Source organism: Vipera berus, assembly GCF_964194415.1.
Source record: "Vipera berus genome assembly, chromosome: 2".
Classification (NCBI taxonomy): Eukaryota; Metazoa; Chordata; class Lepidosauria; order Squamata; family Viperidae; genus Vipera; species Vipera berus.
Genome location: NC_138203.1, coordinates 262,866,699 through 262,889,371, shown reverse-complemented (window position 1 = coordinate 262,889,371; position 22,673 = coordinate 262,866,699). Strand labels below are relative to the sequence as shown.

General features: G+C 46.1%; 1 protein-coding gene across 1 annotated transcript in view; it reads left to right on the top strand.

Moving 5' to 3' along the window:
• Positions 1-22,673, top strand: part of LAMB2 (laminin subunit beta 2) — a 68,840-nt gene that overhangs the window by 26,321 nt on the left and 19,846 nt on the right. Inside the window, exons 10-22 of the mRNA XM_081320484.1 lie at positions 1,808-1,987; positions 2,577-2,689; positions 2,777-2,856; positions 4,500-4,635; positions 6,553-6,711; positions 8,814-8,941; positions 11,042-11,162; positions 11,292-11,484; positions 12,924-13,067; positions 16,162-16,393; positions 19,019-19,182; positions 19,799-20,023; positions 20,970-21,187. Coding sequence (XP_081176610.1) covers positions 1,808-1,987; positions 2,577-2,689; positions 2,777-2,856; positions 4,500-4,635; positions 6,553-6,711; positions 8,814-8,941; positions 11,042-11,162; positions 11,292-11,484; positions 12,924-13,067; positions 16,162-16,393; positions 19,019-19,182; positions 19,799-20,023; positions 20,970-21,187 — 2,093 coding nt within the window. The remainder of the gene's footprint in view (positions 1-1,807; positions 1,988-2,576; positions 2,690-2,776; positions 2,857-4,499; positions 4,636-6,552; positions 6,712-8,813; positions 8,942-11,041; positions 11,163-11,291; positions 11,485-12,923; positions 13,068-16,161; positions 16,394-19,018; positions 19,183-19,798; positions 20,024-20,969; positions 21,188-22,673) is intronic.

Sequence of the window (22,673 nt, the reverse complement as noted above, 5' to 3'; positions counted from 1 at the left end):
GTGGCTTCTCTCTGCCTCCTTCCGAGGTGCCCCATTGCCTTCCTCTGTTTACTCCTGATTGACTGCCTCCTGCGTCGGGCGTCCTTGAACAGGGCCAGCTGTGGGTCATCTTCATCCACGCTGTCAGGCTCACACAGCTGGGTCTGCGTCGTAACCAGATGGGAGGGGCCTGGCTGAGGGCTCTGCGGAGCCTCAGGGCTATCCTCTGGAGGCTCTCCAACACCCCCCTCCTCCTCCTCTGAATCGTCCGACCCAACTGCCGAACCCACAGGCTGACCCTGAATCACAACACGCAAAGTATATTGGTGCCCCTACTACTGTGCTAGCGCAATGCTTTATAATGGGGCTTTGTGGAGTTTCCCTGAACGTATAGACCCATAGTGGTGAACCTATGGCACGGGTGCCACAAGTGGCACGCAGAGTCCTCTCTGTTGGCACATGCGCCGTCGCCCCAGTCCTAGGCCTTCAGCCTGGTTTTATAAAACTTTTTTGCTTTAGGCCAGGGGTAGGCAACCTCGGCTCTTTTATGACTCATGGACTTCAATTCCCAGAATTCCTGAGTCAGCTGACTCAGGAATTCTGGGAGTTGAAGTCCATGAGTCATAAAAGAGCCGAGGTTGCCTACCCCTGCTTTAGGCCTTTGCCGCCGTGTGCAAAAAACAAAAAAAGGTTCAATCAATCAACTTCAACTTCTCATGGGGAAAAAAAGATCTGGCAAAATTGGAATTAATTGATTGAACTTTTTAGTCCCACCCAGTCTGCCATTACCACCGCAGCCACACCCACCCAATGGGCCTCACCCACCTGGCACCCGACGATATATAAGTGGGTTTTGGGGTTGCAGTTTGGGCACTCGGTCTCTAAAAGGTTCGCCATCATTGGCATAGACAGAACCCTGCTGATCAACAGCAGCACAAAGCGTTAAGCGACCATCTGCCAAAGCTAGATTAGAGGCTTTGGAAGCAGCATTTTCATTGTGCATTCAGTGAGCATTGCTCTCCACATCCATCTGCAGGTTGGCTGCCTGTTTCTTCATTGCTGGTTAGCAGAGTGGGGAATTCAGCACTGTGTTTTTCAACCTTAAAAGGTGTTCACACATCTTAAAAGTTGCCGAGGTGGAAAAACACTGGTTTGGCACACGGTTCAGCAAAGTGTTAGGAAGTCAAAAGGGCAGTGTTTCCACACATGCTTGAAGGAAGAAGGTAATCCTGAACTTATAACCATAACTGAATAAGAGTTGTAAGTCATGCTGCTGATTGAAGAGTCACCAGGTGACCATTCCTGATTTTACAACATTTTTTTGCAGTGGTCATTAAGTGAATGGTCATAGTTGTTAAGTGAACACCATGGTTGTTTAAGCAAATCCACTCTCCACAATTATTTTGCTGGAAACTGGAAGTAAATGCAAAAAAACCCCCAAATTGTATATTGCAACCGCTTGACCGTGGGACATTGCAAATGGCCATAAATGTGGGTTGGTTGCTGTGCACCCAAAATGCAGTCACGTGACCCTGGGGGAGGTCATATCCGGGTCTTAAAGAGCGTTAGCAAGGTCTGTCATAATGGAATGGTCACTAAGTGACTGGTCATAAGTTGAGGACTACATGTAGTATCTCACCTTTTCTATTAGCAACATTATTAACCAGTAATAATCTGCAAAAAAAATGGTAGGGTGTTTTTTTTTCTTTTTAGCTTGGATCTGAAAATAGTGGTGTGTTAATTGTTCCCTGCTGGCTGTTCCTTTAGATTCTGAATTGTGGCCATCCCTTGAGCACAACTCATTGTTTTTATCCCCTCTGCCATGTAGCCTGTGACTGTGACCCTGATGGGACATTAGACGGCGGGGTGTGTGACACACATGATGATCCAATGCTGGGGCTGATTGCCGGGCAGTGTCGGTGCAAGGATCACGTGGAGGGGGCCCGCTGTGACAGATGCAAGTCTGGGTTCTTCGGACTGAGTGCAGAAAACCCACAAGGATGCCAGCGTAAGTACCTTTCTCCTTGGTGGGTTCTCCTGGGCTGAGACGGGTTTTCCTCTAGGGAACCCCGTGTGACTGTAGCACTGGCTGGGGGGGGGGTCTCTTGGAATGGAATTTTCTTCAGACAGTGAAACTTAGCCCGTGTGGTGTAAGGAACAAAATGAAGGATACATTTGAAACTCTGGTCCTCAAACTCACCGGTTAAAACTTCAGCTTGTCTGTCAAACCTGTAGGAGATGACCAGGCTGAGCCCAAGGGAAGGGGTCAAACATGTCAAGTCTCAGGTCCCTTTGCACCCACAAGAGATCGAAGTCCAGCCCGCCTTGAATTCCACTGATTCTTACCCACTGCCCATCTGCTTTGAACATTAGTAATTCAGGTTCTGGTAGAGAACATAAGCCTTCAATAAACCTTCGTATTCATTTGAACTGCTTGGACTTCTGATTTTCCCACCCAAACTAAAGAAGATAAGGACTCCAGGGGCTGTCCCCCAAAAGCTGGGAATGATTCTTCAGTGGGGGAATACAATTGTTAAGGATCAATAAACCGGGAAATCCTTGGGACAGGGGTGAGTTTGCCATGTCTGGCTTAACAGGCTGCCAGTGTGACCCCCGAGGCACAGTGCAAGAGGGCCGTCAATGTGATGCCATCACAGGAGATTGCTTCTGCAAACGCTTGGTTTCTGGGCACAGTTGTAATCAATGCCTGGTAAGTAGTAGACAGTAAGTATCACTTGCCAGCCTTATATGTGCATCATGTCTCTCTTGGACTAAGGAATCTTACGTTGCTTTCCAGCCTGAACACTGGGCTTTGAGCCTTGACCTGCGTGGCTGTCGTCCTTGTGATTGCGATGTAGGGGGTGCCTATGACAACCAGTAAGGAACTATGGCTACAGCTCTGTGAGCAAAGATTTGTGTGTGGGGGGGAGAAATGGGTGCGGTATTATCCATGCAATATCCAGGGTGAGAAAAACAAGATGGGATGGATGGCAAGTGAAGTAGAAAGTTATTGGAGATGGCGAAGAATCGGATAATTGTGGGAGCAGAGCCAGAGGAGAGAGAACTCTCTTCTTATTTACTTCATCTTTGTAATTCAGAATGAGATGTCTGCACATAAGACAGATGCTCAGGTCTCCCACAGAAGCACCCACCAAGCTGGAGCCTATTTAGCTTTAGTGTAAACCTCCAGCAGATCAGGGCCAGTTTTATCCCCTGAGGAGAAGATGGGTAGGCCTATTGTCACTTGGAAGAACTGACAGAAGAGAATATTTATTGTGTAGTGGGTCCGACGCAAGGAAGAGACGCCAGCCGGTGTGTGAGTTCAGCTCTTTATTGGAGGGGGGGTAGCGAACTGAGGAATGAGGGTTACCTGGCCTTCTTAAATACCTAGCCAGGTAAGCGGACAGCCAATGGGGTTGGCCCTAGGTTTCCCGCCAAAACTGGGTTTCCCGCCAAAACTGGGTTTCCCGCCAAAACCGTTCAGGCCAACGCCCCCTGGTGGCTGTTGCTATGCAGGTGCCTGCATACATAACAATATTTGTAGCTCAGGGTTGAACTATGGCAGGAGTAGACAACCTCGTCTCTTTTATGACTCGTGGGCTTCAACTCCCAGAATTCAGCATAGCTGACACAGGAATTCTGGGAGTTGAAGTCCGTGAGTCATAAAAAAAGCCGAGGTTGCCTACCCCTATCTTTGATGCTCTCTGAGCTTGGTTGGTTTCTGGTTTTTGTTTTTTTTTGCAGTCGTTTCATTATCAAACTAGGTAACATCATCAGTGCTAGAAAGGAGTGGAGTTTGCTCTTATTTTTATATACAGAATGACAGAGTTGGAAGGGACCTTGGAGGTCTTCTAGTCCAACCCCCTGCTCAGGCAGGAAACTCTATACCATTTCAGACAAGTGGCTGTCCAGTCTCTTCTTAAAAACTTCCAGTGTTGGAGCATTCAGAGCTTCTAGAGGCAAGTTGTTCCACTGATTAATTGTTCTGTCAGGAAGTTTCTCCTTAATTCTAGGTTGCTTCTCTCTTTGATTAGTTTTCATCCGTTGCTTCTTGTCCTGCCTTCGGGCGCTTTGGAGAATAGTTTGACTCCCTCTTCTTTGTGGCAACCCCTCAGATATCATGCCTAGTCCTTCTTTCCATTAAACTAGACCAGGGGTCTTCAAACCTGGCCCTTTTATGACTTGTGGACTTCAACTCCCAGAACTCCTCAGCCAGCGTGCAATTCCTGCAGCCATTCTTCACATGTTTTAGCCTCCAGCCCACTAATCATCGTTGTTTCTCTTCTTTGCACTCTTTCTAGAGTCTCAGAATCTTTTTTTACACAGTTGTTCTTGGTGGTTTCTTAATTAGGGTGTTTACTGTCAGTTTATTTGTCCAAGTTTCTACATTAGTTCCTTGGTTGATGTATTGTTTCCTTTTTTTGGCTTTTTGAAAACAACCAAGCTCAGAGTCCACCAAGGACCTCATACTTGGGAGAACTGTTTGCTTGTTTTGAACCTGGTCCCTTTTCTTTTCACAGATGTGCCACAGAGACAGGACAATGCCGCTGCCGTAGCCATATGGTGGGCCGGCGGTGTAATCAAGTTCAAACCGGCTATTACCGCATAGCGTTGGATCACTATACATACGAGGCAGAAGAAGCCCGCCTCCAGCAGGTGAGGAATGGCAAAGAATTACCTGGGAGCTGCCAGAAAGTTAGCTTTCTTGTGTAGGCTCAGGCTCACCACGGGCAGAGACGGTAAAATCAGTTAATTTTATATTTCATTGCTAAATGATCCAGTGAGGACAAGACGCAGGGTAAGGACTTAATGCTGATTGGGGGAGGGGAGGGCTGTCAGCTTTTGTTGTTGTTGTTGTTAGTTGCGAAGTCGTGTCCGACCCATCGCGACCCCATGGGCAACGTTCCTCCAGGCCTTCCTGTCCTCTACCATCTTCTGGAGTCCGTTTAAGCTCACGCCTAATGCTTCAGTGACTCCATCCAGCCACCTCATTCTCTGTCGTCCCCTTCTTCTCTTGCCCTCAACCTTTCCCAGCATTAGGCTCTTCTCCAGTGTGTCCTGCTGCCAAATTTACTCACACCCACATTTATAAATCAAATCCTAGGCATGATCCTAAACGCCACACTCAGTTCACACAGACAAGGCTTGTTCTAAGCAGCATAGGGGAAGCAAAGAAGCAAACTCTTTTAACCCTTAGGGAAGTTTTAACACTGTCAATACAAATGTCAGTTTTGAAGAGATACTTTAAAAAAAAAGAAAGCAAATATTGGGCTTTGGACTCGTTTTCCAAAAGGGGCTTTGGAAGGTTCGGAAACACCAATGTAGCATTTTTTTTCTGCAGCGTCCCAAAGCAGCCATGTCTTTCCCTTGTGATTGTGCTAACCAAAGCTGCATTTTCGTGTAGTCCTCAACTTACAACAGTCCATTTAGTGACCGTTCAAAGTTACAACGGTCATACAACAGTTATGACAATTTTTCCTGTTTAGGACCGTTGCAGCGTCCCCATGGTCACATGATCAAAATTCAGATGCTGGGCAACTGGTTCATATTGATGATGGTTGCGGTGTCCTGGGGTCATGTGATCCCCTTTGGAGGCCTTCTGACAAGCAAAGTCAATGGGGGAAGCCAGATTCACTAAACAACTATCTTACCAATTTAATAAGTGCAATGATTCACTTAACAACTGTGGCAAGAATAGTTGTAAAATGGGCCAAACTCGCTTAACAAATGTTTCACTTAGCAATATAAATTGTGGGCTCAATTATCATAACTCGAGGACTACCTGTATTCTCCGAGGAGCTGCATAACCTTAGCAAGAATCTCTGGGGAGACAATTTCCTGTTTTATTTTATTACTGTTTTCCACCCGCAAGCATTCAAATGCAGCATGTACTGCACTGTACAGATGTTCGTGTACATGAACAGATGCAGCATCTGCTGTGTGTTGCAGCTAACTAGTTGCACTTACTGCTATTTAACTGTGTTTTTTTTTCTCATCCTATTTTATTATGAGCTTCTTTGGGGACAATTTCAGGGCTGGAAAATTACATGGGTAGGTATGTGGGTCTAGGTAAAGTGAAAGGTTTTTTGATTCAGTTAAATAATTATGTATTGCTAAGTTTGGTAACATTACAGGTAGTCTTTGACACGACCACAATTGAGCCCAAGATTTCTGTCGCTCAGTGAGACCTTTAAGTGAATTTTGACCCATTTTACGACCTTTCTGGCCACAATTGTTAAGCCAACCGCTTCAGTTGTTAAATTAGGAACACGGTTGTTCCATGAATCTGGCTTTCCCATTGATTTTGCTTGTCGGAAGGTCGCAAAAGGTGATCCCTTGACCCCAGGACACTGCAACTGTCGTAAATATGAGTCAGTTGGCTGAATTTTGTTCACGTGACCATGGGGACGCTTCACTGGCCGTAAGTGTAAAAACCGGTCGTAAGTCTCCTTTTTTTCACTTCCGCTGTAACTTCGAACGACACTAAATGAACTGTTGTAAGCCGAGGCCTACCCCCCACAGACTTTCTTTCTGAGGGAACGTAATTGCTTACCGGTCCACTTCTGTTGGCAGGGAGAGGAAGTTATACAGCGAGTGCACCTGTCCGGCCGTCCAGTCACGTGGACTGGGCTGGGGTTTGCTCGGGTGCTGGAGGGCAGCGTGGTGCAGTTCCATATCCACAATGTGCCATTTTCGATGGAATATGATCTCCTGCTGCGCTATGAATCTCAGGTAAGGCCCCCCCTGCAACTTTCCACCTGTTGCTCTGCTTGCTGTTGCTTCTCCTTTGCCGTGAAAATACATCCTTTGGGAGCAGAACATTTTTTATTGAATTCTGCCCTTCACAATTTAAAATGTATGACAGGTATTCTGTACTCATCAGCAACTAGGGACTTATAAGATAAAGGTATCAGCATAATAAAATAATAAATAATATAGCATAATAAAATGTTAGCGACAAGACTGCGATTTGCGCCCTTTGCCGTTTTCCGGCAAAAAAACACACCACCCGTTTGGAAAAATGGGTTCACTTGGACAACCAGGCATTTTGCTTAACAGCCTAGTGATTTGCTTAACGACTGCAGCAAAAAATATTGAAAAAAATGAGCCGGGTCACAAAGGTGCCTCTACTTATGATCGCAATGGCTTAATGACCAGAATTCCAGTCCCAGTTGTGATCATAAGGCAAGGATTACCTGCACTGATCACTTTAACAAATTCCCTAAATTTTCACTGTCACTATTTAAAATGGTGAATTTCAACTTCGTGATTGTAAAGTTTTAAAAAAATAATTTGCACCTGTTGTTTTTGTTTGCTGCTCAATTTCATCTGGTGTTTTCACGAATTGTGGACTTCTACTGCAGTCTTTTTCTATTTTGGCAACTTTTGTGTGGATTTCAGCTCCCAGAATTTGCCAGCCAGCATGCTGGGGGTTGAAGTCTATGCATCTTAAAGTTTTGGTGGCTGAGCAACATGGCTCTGCCTACTGTATTATTTCACTTTCTCTACCCTGCTGTGAGGCCTACACTTCCCAAACTATTCCCTTTGATTTTATTACTTTCACAGCAACCTTGCAGTATGAAAATAAAACATCTGGAGCCCATTGCATCACTTGGTCCCCATGCCAGGAAAAAGTGTGTCGGCTGCCTGGAAGATCCCTGTTAAAGGCAGAAGTGTAGGGCTTGCGGTTTTTTTTTAAAAAAAAATTGGCAATCACCAAAACAACACTTTTAACAACTCATGTCATTGTCAGGGAGGAACTGATTCCAGAACCTGTATCCTCAGTGCCTCTAATTTTTCGTCAGGTTATATATGTGTCATGTTTGGCTAGCAGATCCTCAGTAATCCTTATATTTATTTATTTATTTATTTATTCAATTTATATACCGCCCTTCTCCCGTAGGACTCAGGGCGGTTCACAAGGTTTTTTTAAAAACAATACAACAATTACAAAACTTAAAATCAATTAAAAAGATTATATAGACCTTGCAATCCAGTTAAAATACAGTTAAAATCCCAATTAATATTCTCAGACCAGGCCAGAGAGCTCAAAGAGCCAGGTCTTCAGGTCCCGGCGGAATGAACGAAGGTCAGGGGCAGTCCTAAGCTCTACAGGCAGCTGATTCCAAAGGGCAGGCGCACCCACAGAGGAAGCCCTCCCCCTGGGTATTGTCCGCCGGCAATCTTTTACCGGCGGTACCCTGAGAAGACCCTCCCTGTGGGAGCTCACAGGACGAAGGGAGCTTGATGCCGGCATCAAGGATCAACATGTTTCATTTCTCAGTTTATTTCCACCACCTCTGAGCAAGGAATTCAAACCAAGTCTTCTCTTTTTGTTTAATAATACGGGGCTTGGAAAGATTTCTGCTAATCTGCCACAGAAAGAAAGTTGTGCTTGACTAATTGTCCGGGGAAAGCACACCTTTGCTGGTGTTGCCTGTGCAAAATCCTCCTTTGTCCCACCCTGCTTTAAACTTCTTCAAGCTCCCATTCCTTTTGTCTTAAATCGGTTCCAGGCCCCCCCAAAGCATGGGCACACACAGTCTTTTTGTTCATATATAAGTCTGAACAATTTTAATCTTACTATTTGTCCTTTATTCTTGGCTAGACTGCTATATGGCAGCATTTCTAAACCTGGACCACTTTAAGATGTGTGGACTTCAATTTCCAGAATGCTTCAGGCAGCATGGCTGACTGAAGAATTCTGGGAGGTAAGGTCCACCCATCTTAAAGCTGTCAAGGTTGAGAAATGCCATTATATGGTTTTCCTGACTGTCTGCCCATCCAGCTACATTATTCCATGGACAATGCTATTTCTTCTCCTCTTCTTTCAGTTTCCAGGAAAATGGGAAAAAGTGAAGGTGTCTGTAGTGAGACCTGGGCCTGTCCCCAGCAGTAGTCCATGTGGAAACATCATCCCTGCTGATGACTTGATGTCTACAGCTCTGCTACCCACATCCCGGTAATCATTTGTCTAAAATGTTATAGGGCAGGGGTAGGCAAAAGTTGGAATTAAGATTGCCGGAAGAAATATCAACAACCTAAGATACGCAGATGATACCACTCTAATGGCAGAAAGTGAAGAAGAACTAAAGAGCCTCTTGTTGCAGGTGAAGAAGGAGAGTGCAAAAGTTGGGTTGAAACTTAACATTAAGAAAACCAAGATCATGGCATCTGGCCCTCTCAATTCCTGACAAATAGATGGGGAAGAAATGGAGGTAGTGACAGATTTTATTTTCCTGGGCTCCAAGATCACTGCAGATGGGGACTGTAGCCAAGAAATTAAAAGACGCTTGCTCCTGGGGAGGAAAGCCATGGCAAATCTAGACAGCACACTAAAAAGCAGAGACATCACCCTGTCAACAAAAGTGCGTATAGTCAAGGCTATGGTCTTCCCAGTTGCAATGTATGGCAGTGAAAGTTGGACCATAAGAAAGGCTGAGCGCCAAAGAATTGAGGCCTTTGAACTGTGGTGCTGGAGAAGACTCCTGCGAGTCCCTTGGACCGCAAGGCGATCAAACCGGTCAGTCCTAGAGGAGATCAATCCTGACTGCTCTTTAGAAGGCCAGATCCTGAAGCTAAAACTCAAATACTTTGGCCACCTAATGAGAAGGAAGGACTCACTGGAGAAGAGCCTAATGCTGGGAAAGATCGAGGGCAATAGAAGAAGGGGACGACAGAGAATGAGGTGGCTGGATGGAGTCACTGAAGCTTTAGGCGTGAGCTTAAATGGACTTCAGAAGATGGTAAAGGACAGGAAGGCCTGGAGGAATGTTGTCCATAGGGTCGCGATGGGTCGGACACGACTTCGCAGCTAACAACAACAAGGCAACCTTGGCTCTTTTATGACTCGTGGACTTCAAATCCCAGAATTCCTGAGCCAGCATGGCTCCGCTTGGAAACCTCTCCCTTTCCCCTCAGCATGGCTGGCTCAGGAATTCTGGGAGTTGAAGTCCACGAGTCATAAAAGAGCCAAGGTTGCCTACCCCTGGTATAGGGTTTCCCGCCTGAGCAGGGGGTTGGACTAGATGACCTCCAAGGTCTCTTCCGACTCTGTTATTCCATTCCATTCCATTAAGTTTCAGAGTTATCTAGACTTTATTGCTGGGAAAGTGTAATTCAAACTGACAAATACAGGTAGTCCTCGACTTACAACAGTTTGTTTAGTGACCGTTCAAAGTTACAAGGACACTGAAAAATGTGTCTTACGACCGTTTGTCACGGTTACAACCTCTGCAACATCCCCATGATAATGTGATCAAAATTCGGACGCTTGGCAACTGGTTCATATTTATGTCCTCTGCTGCGTCTCAAAGTCATGTGATCCCCTTTTGCGACCTGCGTATAAGCAAAGTCAATGGGGAAGCTGGATTCATTTAACGATCGGGTTACTAGCTTACCAATTGCAGTGATTCACCTAACAACTGCGGTAAAGGTCGTAAAATGGGGCAAAACTCAACAAATATCTCATTTAACAGAAATGTTGGGCTCAATTGTCGTAAGTTGAGGTAGCGGTATTTTTATTGCTGAGAAAGGGAGATATTTAAGCGAGATGGATTTTGAGGCACATATAGGCAGATCAAGTCAACACAGTTCTCCATCCTGTTTGATCTAAGACTGTCTGGGCTTGCTTTAACTATAAGGATAATTGTTCATTGGTTTTTATTCTACATCAGAGGTCCCCAACCTTTTGGGCACCAGGAACCAGTTCCGTGGAGAGAGGTTTCTCTGCGGACTGGAGGGTGCATGCTTTTGTGTGCTGCCTGCATCCTGCGGATGGGGCCTATATATTGTTACAATAAATTAGTAAATGAGGACACTGTGTATATATTTTAAACACTCTGTATCAAATCAAAAACGAGAATGGATCACATAATTAACAGATTCTTAACCTTCAGAATAGCGTTTTGAGGACCCAACATGAGTACCACTTTTTCGGCAGCACTGTGATTTCAAACAGTTGCTAAATGAGTAGTCGTTAACTGAGGATCATCAGAAAAATGCTATGGGGAGCGGGGCACGTGAGACCTCTGTGAAATGAATTGGCATTTCTATTCCACAGCTACATTGTGCTGCCACAGCCAGTCTGCCTAGAACAAGGAATCAGGTACACCATTAGGGTAGAGTTTACCCATGCCGGAGGGCGTGAGCATTCGCAAGGCGCTGCTGTACTCTTGGACTCTGTAAGTACTGAGATTGGTAACCCTGGCACACATAGCAGAGGGGAGAACCATATCTGGAGGAACCAGTTGTAAACACCCAACCATATCCGCTTTTCTCCCTCTCTCCCTCTTGTTTCTCTTCCTTGGAAGTTGGTACTGGTGCCACGTTACTCCTCCTTGGAGATGTTCATTGCCGGGGATGCCGCCTCTATTGCTCGCAAAGAGACCTTTGAGCGCTACCGCTGTGCCCAGCAGGCTCGCCCTGTGATTAAGGGGCCCACCCCGGAGGCTTGTGCCAACTTGCTCACCAGCATGTCAGCCATCATTCACCAGGGGGCACTCCGTGAGTGTTAAATTGCCCAGATACAACTGCCACCCAGGGGCTCGACCCAGGGAAAACATCAATGTACTAGGGAGGTTGTTCTGCTCACTCAGAGGAAGACAGGGAAGGTTCAACGTGAAGCCCTGATGAGATGCAAGAGATGGTTCCTGGAGACTCTAGGCCAGGGGTCTTCAAACTTGGCCCTTTTATGACTTGTGGACTTCGACTCCCAGAATTCATCAGCCAGCGTGCCTGGCAGAGGAATTCTGGGAGTCGAAGTCCACAAGTCAAAAAAGGGCCAAGTTTGAAGATCCCTGCTCTAGGCCTTCCCCACATGCCTCTTACCAGATTATGAATATGTCCTGGTACCCACTTTTATCTAAAGTCTCCATGAGGTTGCTTTTACCTTATTCCCAGCCTACACTCCAGATAGTTTTAAGTTGTCCATAATTCCAGTGTTAACAGTTCTCCTTTCAGCAGCAAATAATGTTGCAGCGGTTTTACTGTGATTGCAGTCTGAAAAACAGCTGACCAGTGGTGAAGAGAGGGCTGTGTGGTGAAATAAGGGACATCAAACCGGATCTCAGCTATCTCAGATGCACACCCAGTGCATACGTATATCAGCTATTGTTCAGGCTGCTTTGGAACATGGGTTTATGCTTTATAGCTTTTCCAGAAGAGCACTAAAGCCTGGAAGAGTGCTAAAACTGCATTCGAAGTCAGCCTGAACCCTAGCGGCCAGGAACTGTGGGGTTCCATCATGAAACAGCAGCAGAGCTACATCTGGCTCATACAGTCCCAACACCCTGACTGCTGTTTTTGTGGTCAGTGATCCAAGACAGAGATCAGCTCAGATCTGGTGTGCAAAGAGCCTCCTCTTCCACTCACCTGCTACCTCTCCCAGTCTGGCGGATGTTTTTCCAGCTGGGAGAGGCAGGGAGAAAGTTCTGACAGATGCCTAAATCCACAGGCTGAGCCACCCCCAAATCTATTGCCAATGACAGCAGTGCTATGATTGGGAGGCACTTTTCTAGATGAGGTGATGAGGAGAAGGGGTGGGGGGTGGGGGGCTTGGGGAAAGGCAACCTCTCCTGCACAAGAAATGAGGACACCATCAAGTTAGAGAAGAGACCATTGGGACTGGTAATGGGATATAAACTATGCCAGTGTAGCTTTCGGTTGATTCACAGCCAAGAGGCAGATGGTCTAACTGAGTGATTTAACTTTGCTCTGGGGAAGAGTCCAGGCTGTTCTTGTGCAACTTTGGAAGCCTGCAAGCGCAGACAGGGCTGACCCTGGCAAACACATTCAGATTTTTTCCCATTATATAATGGAGAGGGGATACTTAGTCACACGGGTTTCTGGTCCGTTTCTATGCAAGTGGGGAGGAGAAACTAAGAATCTTTTCCTAAAGGGCATCACTTCCTTTTCTCTACTGCTGCTTCTTCCTCTGTCTCCAGCCTGCCAGTGTGATCTCCAGGGATCTCTGAGTCTCGAGTGCAATCCAGATGGTGGACAGTGTCAGTGCAAGCCGCACGTCATGGGTCGTCGCTGTGAACGCTGCACTCCTGGCACTTTTGGTTTTGGGCCTGGTGGCTGCAAGGGTGAGTGAAACTCACCTTCCTTTCTCCTCACAGCACAGATCAGTTCCATATGCTGCTGAAGATGATAGCTCAGGGGGTCTTCAAACTTGGCCTTTTTATGACTTGTGGACTTCAACTCCCAGAATTCCTCAGCCAGGCATGCTGGCTGAGGAATTCTGGGAGTTGAAGTCCACAACTCGTACAAGGGCCAAGTTTGAAGACCCCTGTGATAGCTAATTGATAGGCAGAAATATTGATCTAAGCTGGTTGCTTTTTGCTGACTGAGCCCTTATTGGAAGTACCGTTAGAGGTGATGGAAATTATTTAGGTGTGGGGGTGTTGGAGTAGAGAAGCAGCTTGCAAGGACAGGAATAAAATTTACTCTATCTGCCTCGATATTTTTGAAAATGCCTTTAGTGGAAACTGGCCCTTTATGGAAACTTCAGCCCTTTTCCATGTATGAGTGGATATTTTTATCTGTATGTTGTGTTGTATCTGGAATCAGCTATTTCATCTCATTAGTTGATTTAGATTTTAGATTTAGATTTTAGATTTTATTAGATTTATATACTGCCCTTTTCCCGTAGGACTCAGGGCGGTTTACAAGGTGTTTAAAACATCAATACAAAAATTAAAAAACAATTAAAATGATTAAATTCAGTCCCTGAAGTAGAAATATAAAAACCCCAATTAAAACTCTCAGCCTGGGCCGGAAAGCTCAAAGAGCCAGGTCCTCAGGTCCCGGCGAAATGAGCGAAGGTCGGGGGCAGTCCTAACCTCCACGGGCAGCTGGTTCCAAAGGCCCTCCCCCTGGGTGTTATCCGCCGGCAGTCTTTTACCGGTGGCACCCTGAGAAGGCCCTCCCTGTGGGAGCGCACAGGACGAAGGGAACTTGGTGCTGGCAGCAGGTGTTCCGTCAAATATCCTGGACCCAAGCCATTTAGGGCTTTATAGGTCATCACCAGCACCTTGAATCTCACCCGGAGGGCAACCGGAAGCCAATGCAGCTTGCGGAGTAGAGGTGTTACATGGGAGTATCGGGAAACCCCCATCACAACTCGCGCGGCTGCATTCTGCACCAGCTGAAGCCTCTGAGTGGTCCTCAAGGGCAGCCCCATGTAGAGAGCGTTGCAGTAGTCTAAACGGGAGGTCATGAGCGCATGAGTGACTGTGTGTAGGGCATCTCGGTCCAGGTAGGGTCGCAACTGGCGCACCAGGCGAACCTGGGCAAAAGCCCCCCTGGTCACGGCTCCTATATGGTCTTCAAAATTGAGCCGTGAGTCCAGGAGGACGCCCAAGTTGCGAGCCCTATCAACGGGGGGTAACACCTCACCCCCCATCGTTAAAGGTGGAATAGTTTGGTTAGCCCAAGATGCCGATACGCAAAGCCACTCAGTCTTGGCAGGATTGAGACGAAGCCTGTTTCTCCCCATCCAGACCCGGACCGCCTCCAGGCAACGGGACATCACGGCGAGGGCATCACTGGGTTGGTTCGGAGTGGAGAAAAGAAGTTCGGTATCATCAGCATACTGATGATACCCCACCCCGAAACCACGAATGATCTCGCCCAGCGGCTTCATGTAGATATTGAACAGGAGGGGAGAGAGGACCGACCCCTGAGGGACTCCACAAACGAGAGATCTCAGGGTGGACCTCTGCCCTCCCGTCAACACCGACTGCGAGTGGCCCAGGAGGTAGGAGGAGAACCACGGTGCCTCCCACTCCCAACCCCCTGAGACGCCGCAGTAGGATACCATGGTCGATGGTATCAAAAGCCGCTGAGAGATCTAATAGGTCTAGGACAGAGGAACAACCCCTGTCCCAAGCCCTCCAGAGATCATTCACCAGTGCGACCAATGCCGTCTCCGTGCTGTACCCGGGCCTGAAACCCGATTGGTACGGGTCAAGATAATCAGTTTCCTCCAGGAACAGAGGAAGCTGATACGCCACCACACTCTCAACAACCTTCGCCAAAAAGCGAAGGTTGGAGACCAGACGATAGTTGTTCAAAATCGCTGGGTCCAGGGCAGGCTTCTTGAGAAGGGGCCTCACCACCGCCTCCTTCCAGGCGGCGGGGAAAACACCCTCCCTCAAAGAGGCAGTTATTACTGCCTGGAACCAGCTTCGTGTCTCCTCCCAAGCCGCATAAATCAGCCAGGAGGGGCATGGGTCCAATAAACAGGTGGTGGAGCTCAGCCTCCCCATAATCCTGTCCACATCATCAGGGGAAACAGGATCGAACTCAGTCCAGATAACATGCTCAAGACCGTCCGATTCCTCCACGTCAGACTCTGCCCAGTCAGAGTCCAAACCGGCCCGGATCTGAGCAATTTTGTCCGTCAGATGGTGACTAAACTCCTCGGCCCGACCCTGTAAGACAATGACAAGCCACTTCTGTATGTGGGTAATCTTACCTCAAGGGGGGGGAAAAGCTGAATGTTTCACCCAAAATAGCAACCATCATGCTTAGGAGATGGTTGAAGTTATGCAAAATAGCAGTCTTTCCATTTTGGGGTACATGTAGCCAGATGAGAGCAGAAATAAAATAATTGGCACAGATCATGAAGAAAATATAGACATGGGATGCATGAACTGTGTAGATGCATCCTATTGAGCTTGAATCATTCGTAAAGCATGATTGGGAGGAGACACAATAATGGTTGGGGTGGGAAAATTGAGTTAGAAGTTGAATATATTTTTCAGAGTTGAGGATGCTTTTCTATAATCAACATCCAGTTATGAGGAGCTCTGGTGGCGCAATGATTAGAATGCAGCATAGCAGGCTAACTCTGCCCATAGCCTGGAGTTCGATCCTGACGGGAATCAAGGTTGACTCAGCCTTCCATGCTTCCAAGTTGGTAAAATGAGGACCCAGATTGTTGGGGGCAATACGCAAACAATGCTTCTACATTGTGAAACGTTCAGAGATTGCTGTAAAGCGGTTTGGGGCAGTATCTAAGCCTGAAGGTCACCGCTATGGCTAACGCTATAACTGTGATTCACTTCTAATTCTGTTTCAGTTTCTGAACCATTGGGGTATGTTCTGCCTTCCTTCATCCGGAGTAGGAAACTCTTCACAGGCTTGCCATGATATGACTTTTCTTTCTCCTTCCAGCATGCCAGTGCCACAGCCAAGGGTCCTTGAGCAGTTTTTGTGACAACTTTAGTGGACAGTGTCCTTGTCGGACGGGTGTTTTCGGGCCTCATTGTGACCACTGCCAGGCTGGTCACTGGGGCTTCCCAAACTGCCGTCCATGCCAGTGTAATGGCCGATCAGAAGAATGTGAGTCGCGGACAGGCAGCTGTTTGCATTGCCGGGGCCACACAGAAGGAAATCGGTGTGAGAGGTAAGGGAGGAATGGTAGGGTATGCTGAGAGCCGGCCATTAGCTAATAGACATACGTCCATCCATGATTTCCTGCGTGGGCGTCAACATCAACAGCAGGCTACAATACAGGTAGTCCTCGACTGATGATCACCATTGAGCCCAAAATTTCTGTTACTAAGCGAGACAGTTAAATTTTGCCCTATTTCACGAACTTTCTTGCCACAGTTGTTAAATCAATCGCAGCAGTTGTTAAGTTAATATCACAGTTGCTAAGAGAACCTGGCTTCCCCATTGACTTTGCTTGTCAGAAGGCCACCAAAGGTTTTCACATGACCCCTGGACACTGCAACCATCATAAATACGAACCAGTTTGCCAGATCATGGGAATGCAGCCACGGTCGTAATTGTGAAAAACAGTCGTAAGTCACTTTTTTCAGTGCTGGGGTAACTTCGAACAGTCACTGAATGAATGGCTATAAGCCAAGGACTACCTATATAAAGTATACCTCAGGGCTAGGCAACTTTGACTCTTTTATGACTCGTGGACTTCAACTCCCAGAATTCCTGATCCAGCTTGGTTGGCTCAGGAATTCTGGGAGTTGAAGTCCACGAATCATAAAAGAGCCAAGGTTGCCTATCCCTGCGTTTTATAAAGGCGCATTTTGTGTTTGTTTCCAATTCAAATAATTTCCCAGAGAAGTTTTTGGTTCAATGAAAACCAAGTTTAATATGCCTACGGCAGAACCATAATGACTGGGAAACAAAAACAGCATGACTTCATCCATTCATTGATTACACTGATGGCCTCTCAGACAGAATTGTTATGCGCAGAATTGACACACCCTGCACTTCATCCCTGAATAAAAACCAGGTGATCATTCATGCACTGCAGCATCATTAAAGAGGGATATTGAACAACCCCGCTCTGACAACAATGCGAAAATTTAAAATTTAAAAACATCTTTTTAAAATAATACTCCTAATGGTATTCCTACACCTTCATTCATTCAGCACACAAGGTCTTTTTTTCAGGATGTAACGGATTTCTTCAGACATCAAGATTGGATGGTAAATCTGTAACGTAATTGTTGGTGAACTTATATTTCTCGGGACATATCCAGCTATTCTGGGAGCAAACAAATTTCATTCAGAGTTTATGCCTTTTAATAAAATGTAATCTGAAAAGGTGCTACCAGGTTGTTTTCTGATTTTTGGCTACCATAGATTAACACATCTCTTTGCTTATAGTAACTAGCTGTCATTCTATTGTAACATTTAGTAAATTCCTTAGCTTATTGATAATAAGCTATTCTCAGCATTTCTTTTCTCATTTTCTTGGTAGCCTAAAGTGTTTGTATCAATCTTTCTACATAGTTCCTTTATTTGTAACTCTGGCTTGTTCTTCTGCCTCCTCAAAAATTTTTTATTCCTCCACTATTTATGCTTATAAGTGCTTAGAATACATTACATTTTAGTTCTGCGGTATAGATAATTTAAAAAAATCTATTCCCCCCCAAAAGCAACATATGCACAAATATGTATAGTATGGATGATTCATCACAATCCTGCCACTTCTGTAGGAGGTATCAGCCAATGGCTCTACCAGAATTGGAAGCTAAACAAGGTTGGACTTCTTTAATAGTTAGATGAGAAACCTCCAGATAATATTATAGCTGAAGGCTAACTTGGGAAGGTGGGGGGGGGGGGAAACCACTTTGGGAGAAGGTATTCCTGACAAAAAAAAATTACATACAGAACTACAAAGGAACCGGAACGCAAACCCCATTCATATTCACTTGATTTTCCTGTAAGAGATTAAGGCTTCTTATACAAGAATTCTTCCTTTTCAGTCCTAAATAAATATAAGTAATCCTCGATTTGCAGCCATTTGTTTAGTGACAGTTCAAAGTTACAGCGGCACTGAAAAAAGTGACATGACCGTTTTTCACCCTCACGACACACATGCTGCAAACATCCCCATGGTCATGTGATCAAAATTGGGATGCTTGGCAACTGGCTCTTATTTATGACCGTTGCTGTGTCCCAGGGTCATATGATCACTTTTCGTGACCTTCTGACAAGCAGTCAGTGGTAAAGCCAAATTCACTTAACAGCTGTGTTACTAATTTATCAACTGCAGTGCTTCATTTAACAATTGTATCAAGAAAGGTTATAAAATGGGGCGAAACTCCCCAAATGTGGGGATCAATTGTGATCATAAGTCGAGGACTGTCTATACCTTAAGTACAGCAGCTCATTGCCTCTCATGTAGTAGAGATGAAACAAGAGTAGATTTTGCTGAGTAAAAACATTACTTGACAGCGTCAGAACTAGATCTCGGGAACCAACGGACGAGGAAGAAGAGGGAAGAAGTGAAAGAAACCATGTTGGAAGTAGAAGTCATGTATGAAAATGTAGTGGAAGAGAGTTATAGTCTCACTTTAGACGTGAAAACCAGCTGGGTGACTTTGGGCTAGTAGTCGCTCTCTCTCTCAGCCCAACTCAACCCACAAGGTTGTTGTTGTTGTGGAGAAAATAGGAGGAGGAAAGTATGTTAGAAAGGTTTGTTACCGGGATACAAATGAATAAATAAAAGAAAAATAAAATCATGTCTTCCTAAAACAACCTCTTCCCTCATGTGCAGCTGCGTGGCCGGATACTATGGGAACCCAGCGCTGTCCTTGGGTGGCCAATGCCGTCCTTGCCCCTGCCCCGAGGCTCCTGGCTCTGGGCGCCATTTTGCAGCCACTTGCCACCAAGATAACCCTTCTGGAACTGTCCTGTGCAGCTGCCTCGGAGGTTATACAGGCAAGTCCAGCTTTGGGGCACGAGGGCAGGTCCTCATTCACCTTATGGCGGGATTGGGGGAATGGCTCTCTACACAACACGAGCTGCATTGAAAGAGCAGAACACAACCAGGTCTGGGAGGCTGGAACTGAGGGAGGTGAAAGACCTTTGGTTGGGTTATGTATGTTGGCTAGGCAGGTGAGTTTACTCCAATAAAGGAGAATATTTGTAGCTCAGGGTTGAAAGGGGGGATCCAGGTGCTCTCTGAGCTTGGTTGTTTTCTTGTAGACATTTCATTACCAAACTAGGTAACATCGTCAAAGGTAGCTCAATATATATTCTAGTACAAGGGTAGGCAACCTTGGCTCTTTTATGACTCGTGGACTTCAACTCCCAGAATTCCTGAGCCAGCATGGCTCCGCTTGGAAACCTCTCCCTTTCCCCTCAGCATGGCTGGCTCAGGAATTCTGGGAGTTGAAGTCCACGAGTCATAAAAGAGCCAAGGTTGCCTACCCCTGTTCTAGTGGCTTGCCCTATCCATGTTGGTGGGAGTGATCTTGGTGGTTCTTCGGTTGGGCCGCTGAGTTTCCTCCTGTTTGTCCCAGCCATCCCAACCCTGCATTCTTCCCTCACACAGGTCCACGCTGTGACGAGTGTGCTCCTGGTTATTATGGCAACCCCTGGCAAGTTAGAGGACGATGCCAGCCCTGCACCTGTAATAACAACATTGATCTGGTGGACCCCAAATCCTGCGATCGACGCACAGGCCAGTGCCTCCGCTGCCTCTACCACACCGAGGGAGACCAGTGTCAACACTGCCAAAGCGGTTACTTTGGCGATGCCACGCAACATACCTGCCGCCGTAAGTGTCTGCTGCAAATACTGACAGCCTGGATTTTATTATTCTGTTTTGTTTTGTTTATTTTTTTTTTATTTGATAAAAGTTATATGGCTTCCCAACTCACTCACAGTGACTCCGGGTGGCTTAAGAGGGTAAACCCCAATACAAAAAGCAATTAACCCCCTACCCTTGGCAATATGAATCAGATTAGCCATTGGATTGGCTCCATCTCACTCTGGGTCTCCAGGTCCTTGGCAGAACAACGTCTTCAGGGCCTTGCGAAAGAGTATCACAGTGGAGATCAATCTTAGCTCTGTGGGGATGATGTTCCACAGGGGGAGAGGGAGCCACCACAGAGAAGGCCCTTCTTCTTGGTCCTGATAGATGGACCCCCTTAGAAGAGGGGACTCATAGCATTCCCTGCCTCCTCACTTTGGTGGAGTTAGGTAGATATGACTGGGGAAAGACAGTCCTTCAAATCTTATTAAAACATTTACTAAACGGTTATGCAGACTTTGTTGTTAGTTGCAAAGTCGTGCCCGACCCATCGCGACCCTATGGACAATGTTCCTCCAGGCCTTCCTGTCCTCTACCATCTTCTGGAGTCCATTTAAGCTCACGCCTACTGCTTCAGTGACTCCATCCAGCCACCTCATTCTCTGTCGTCCCTTTCTTCTCTTGACCTCAACCTTTCCCAGCATTAGGCTCTTCTCCAGTGTTATGCAGACTACCTTACTAAAAAGACAGCCTGCACAATCTTACTAAAATATTGGTGCTGATCTATGTACCATAGCCATCTCAAAAAAAAAAAGCTTTGGTTCATGGTGCCCCAGGAGAGTAGCTTCCTTTTAACTGACATCATATTTATTTATTTTTCTGTAAAGATGGTTTGACCTACCAATTGCCGTCTCTTTTTTCCGCCAAAGAAGTGGCTGAATATCATATTAATTTTTTTTCCTACTCACAGGTTGCTCTTGTAACTATCTGGGGACTGTGCAGAACAAATGCTCCTCACAGGAAGAGTGCCAGTGTGACCGGTACAGTGGGCAGTGCCAGTGCCTACCCAATGTCCAAGGGCAGAACTGTGACCGTTGTGCCCCCAACTTCTGGAACTTAACCAGTGGGCAGGGCTGCCAACCCTGTGATTGCCATTCCTATTACTCATTGAGCCCTGCTTGTAATCAGGTCAGTCTGAGCTCTGTGCTAGGCAAGGCAGGTCCAGGCATCTTGGTCAATGTTGCGCTGAAAACTGGGAGAGCTTCCTGTGTTGAAGAACAGTGTGGGCCACAACCTGGAAGCTCCTTGACTGATAGGCTGGGAGAGGAGAGGAGAGTTTTAATTCAGCTCTATTTCACAGGTTTGATGAGAGGATAAAAAGTGGGGTAGGGATGTGGTGTCTGCATGGCCTTCAGAGGATGCAAACGCACACTTGGGGACGTTATTTTGAGATCACTGTAGAATAATATAGAAACGCTGAAAAGAGGTTTGCTTGAACATCAAAACAATTTGCAAGAGCCCGGAATAGTCAGGCAATATGGTGCTTCATCATACCAATAGACCAGAACATGGTTCAACTTGGAGCAAAACAAGCTTGGAGAAGCTGTTACAGGTAGTCCTCGACTTATGATCACAACTGAGATCAGAATTTCCACTACTAAGCAAGGACATTGTTACGCCTGATTTTATGTTTTTCTCACAGTTGTTAAGAGAATCGCTGCAGTTGTTAAGAGAATCTGACTTCCCCCATTGACTTTCTTTGTCAGAAGCCAGCTGGAAAGGTTGCACATAGTGATCACATGACCCCGGTTTGCCACAATCCTTGTAAATACATGCTGGTTGTCAAGCACCCAAATTTTGATCAGATAACCTTGTGTCGTTCATAAGTGCGGGGACCAGTCGTAAATCACTTTTTCAGTGCAGTTGTAATTTAGAACGGTCACTAAATGAATGGCTGTAAGTCAAGGGCCATCCATATTCTTTGCAACTGCTGTCTCTGCTGCAGCTATTGCATTATTCTTCTCTCCTGCCTCCTTACAGCAGAATGGCTACAGCAAACTTCACCCCACTATGAATTTAAATAGTTTTGAGAAAGAAAGGCATACTGTCCCAAACCAGCTGATGTCCAGTATGGAGATAATTTTACTGCTTACCTATTATATAGAGATTTGTTGTCATTTCTTCCATCTTGGTACTATGCAAATATTATTGTTAGACATTCAAGGTAACTCACTGTCAGGACCCACCCCAAACCACCTCTTAGGAAAACAAAAACTCTTGGAGTCAGTTCTAGTCGAAAAGGAATTTTTACTAGGACATGTTTGGTTGTGGAAATACAAGACAGGACCTGGTATTGTTTTACAGATTGAAACTTTATAAAGAGTTCCCGGTTCAACCCCCCTTCCCTCAACCCCATTTGGTCAACCCCCCATCATTTACTTCATGTCATCCCTTTCGTGGGGAAAAAGGGAACTTCGGATCTTTTACGGTTATTGCCTTCTTCCTTTACAGATTCAAATGGAGACACAGGCCAGATGCCTTCTTTCCTAACCCTCCCCTTTGTTCCCCCAGTTCAAAAGGTTTCCCTTGGTCTTTGAAATAACCTAAGGCAGGCTGAATCCACATCCGCTCCTCCTTCCTCAGGAGATGGCAGAATCCATGGGGGGGGAGGATA